The 1,490-nt window shown below is 52.9% G+C and overlaps 1 protein-coding gene across 3 annotated transcripts in view; it reads right to left on the bottom strand.

Moving 5' to 3' along the window:
• EEPD1 (endonuclease/exonuclease/phosphatase family domain containing 1) overlaps positions 1-1,192 on the bottom strand; it is a 65,601-nt gene extending 64,409 nt beyond the window's left edge. Inside the window, exon 1 of one of the 3 annotated variants that reach the window (XM_042475362.1) lies at positions 973-1,192. In XM_042475362.1, the coding sequence (XP_042331296.1) occupies positions 973-1,000 (28 nt within the window). In that variant the 5' untranslated portion in view covers positions 1,001-1,192. Of the gene's footprint in view, positions 1-30; positions 583-862 lie in introns of those variants that run through there. The other 2 variants (XM_042475364.1, XM_042475363.1) reach the window with 2 other exon arrangements.
• Between the last annotated feature and the right edge of the window lie 298 nt (positions 1,193-1,490).

Raw genomic sequence — 1,490 nt, 5'->3', positions numbered from 1 at the left:
GATAAGGTTGGGTTGAGTTGAGTCTAATGGACTAAGACTGGGTTGAGTCTAATGGGATAAGGTTAGGTTGAGTCTAATGGACTAAGACTGGGTTGAGTTGAGTCTAATGGGATAAGGTTGGGCTGAGTTGAGTCTAATGGGATAAGGTTAGGTTGAGTCTAATGGACTAAGACTGGGTTGAGTTGAGTCTAATGGGATAAGGTTGGGTTGAGTTGAGTCTAATGGACTAAGACTGGGTTGAGTCTAATGGGATAAGGTTAGGTTGAGTCTAATGGACTAAGACTGGGTTGAGTTGAGTCTAATGGGATAAGGTTGGGTTGAGTTGAGTCTAATGGACTAAGACTAGGTTGAGTCTAATGGGATAAGGTTAGGTTGAGTCTAATGGACTAAGACTGGGTTGAGTTGAGTCTAATGGGATAAGGTTGGGCTGAGTTGAGTCTAATGGGATAAGGTTAGGTTGAGTCTAATGGACTAAGACTGGGTTGAGTTGAGTCTAATGGGATAAGGTTGGGTTAGTTGAGTCTAATGGACTAAGACTGGGTTGAGTTGAGTCTAATGGGATAAGGGTGGGTTGAGTTGAGTCTAATGGACTAAGACTGAGTTGAGTCTAATGGGAGTAGGATGTCTCTAGCCAGGAGGAGTGGCACCTCACAATGCTCCCCTTCAAGGAGAAAGGGCAAGGCAGCTCCAGAAGAAGGAGCCAAAGGGGAAAGGTGGCCCTGAGGGAGCCCCCAAGCAGCCTCTCCAGAGGGGGCTCCCAAGTCCCATTCGAGGGACTGAGGCTGGGCTTCTCAGGGGCTTTCAATATATATATATATATCCTAAATAGAGGCAGAGAAACAGAAGCAAGGAGGCAGCAAACCTGTCTCTGTCCCTCTCAGGTCTCTCCTCCTCCGGCCCTTTTCCCTCCAGGGAAGCCAAGCCTCCCCCGGAGGAGGGGTCCCCCAGCCCCCAGGGAATGAAGCCTTGCACCTTTTTCAAGGGAGCATCCCTCCAGCATCCCCCGCTCTTCTGGGCTCCTCTTCTCCTTCCAGGCTCCGCCTGCGTCTCTCAGTGGGTTTCCCGAGGAAGAAGATGGAGGGACCCTTGGAGCAGTCCTGCTCTTGGAGGCTGCGGAGTCCGAGGCACCCTCCGGCCGGGAAGGAAGGAAGGAAGGGCAGCCAGCCACTGGCAGGGAGCAGCAGCAGCAGCAGCAGGAGGGACGACGGCGCTCCTCCTCCTCCCGCCTGGGCTGAGCAGGGAAGGGCCAGCGGTGGTGGCTCCTCCTCCTCCTCCTTCCTGGCCGGAGGGGTCCTTCTCAGTCCCCAGAGAACACATGATCCCCCCAAAAGGAGCCCCTCTCCCTCCCAAGGACCCTCTTTCTTTCTTTCTCTTTCCCTCCCTTCTGCAAAGCCAAGGCTCTCTCTCAGACACACTCCACCAACACACAGCTTCTGCCAAGCGAGCCCTTTGCAAGCATGCCAAAGTGCCAGCGGATATTATTACTACTA

Source organism: Sceloporus undulatus, chromosome 6, assembly GCF_019175285.1.
Source record: "Sceloporus undulatus isolate JIND9_A2432 ecotype Alabama chromosome 6, SceUnd_v1.1, whole genome shotgun sequence".
Classification (NCBI taxonomy): domain Eukaryota; kingdom Metazoa; phylum Chordata; class Lepidosauria; order Squamata; family Phrynosomatidae; genus Sceloporus; species Sceloporus undulatus.
Note: the sequence above shows the minus strand (reverse complement) of the source record. Positions and strands in the feature narration are given on the sequence as shown.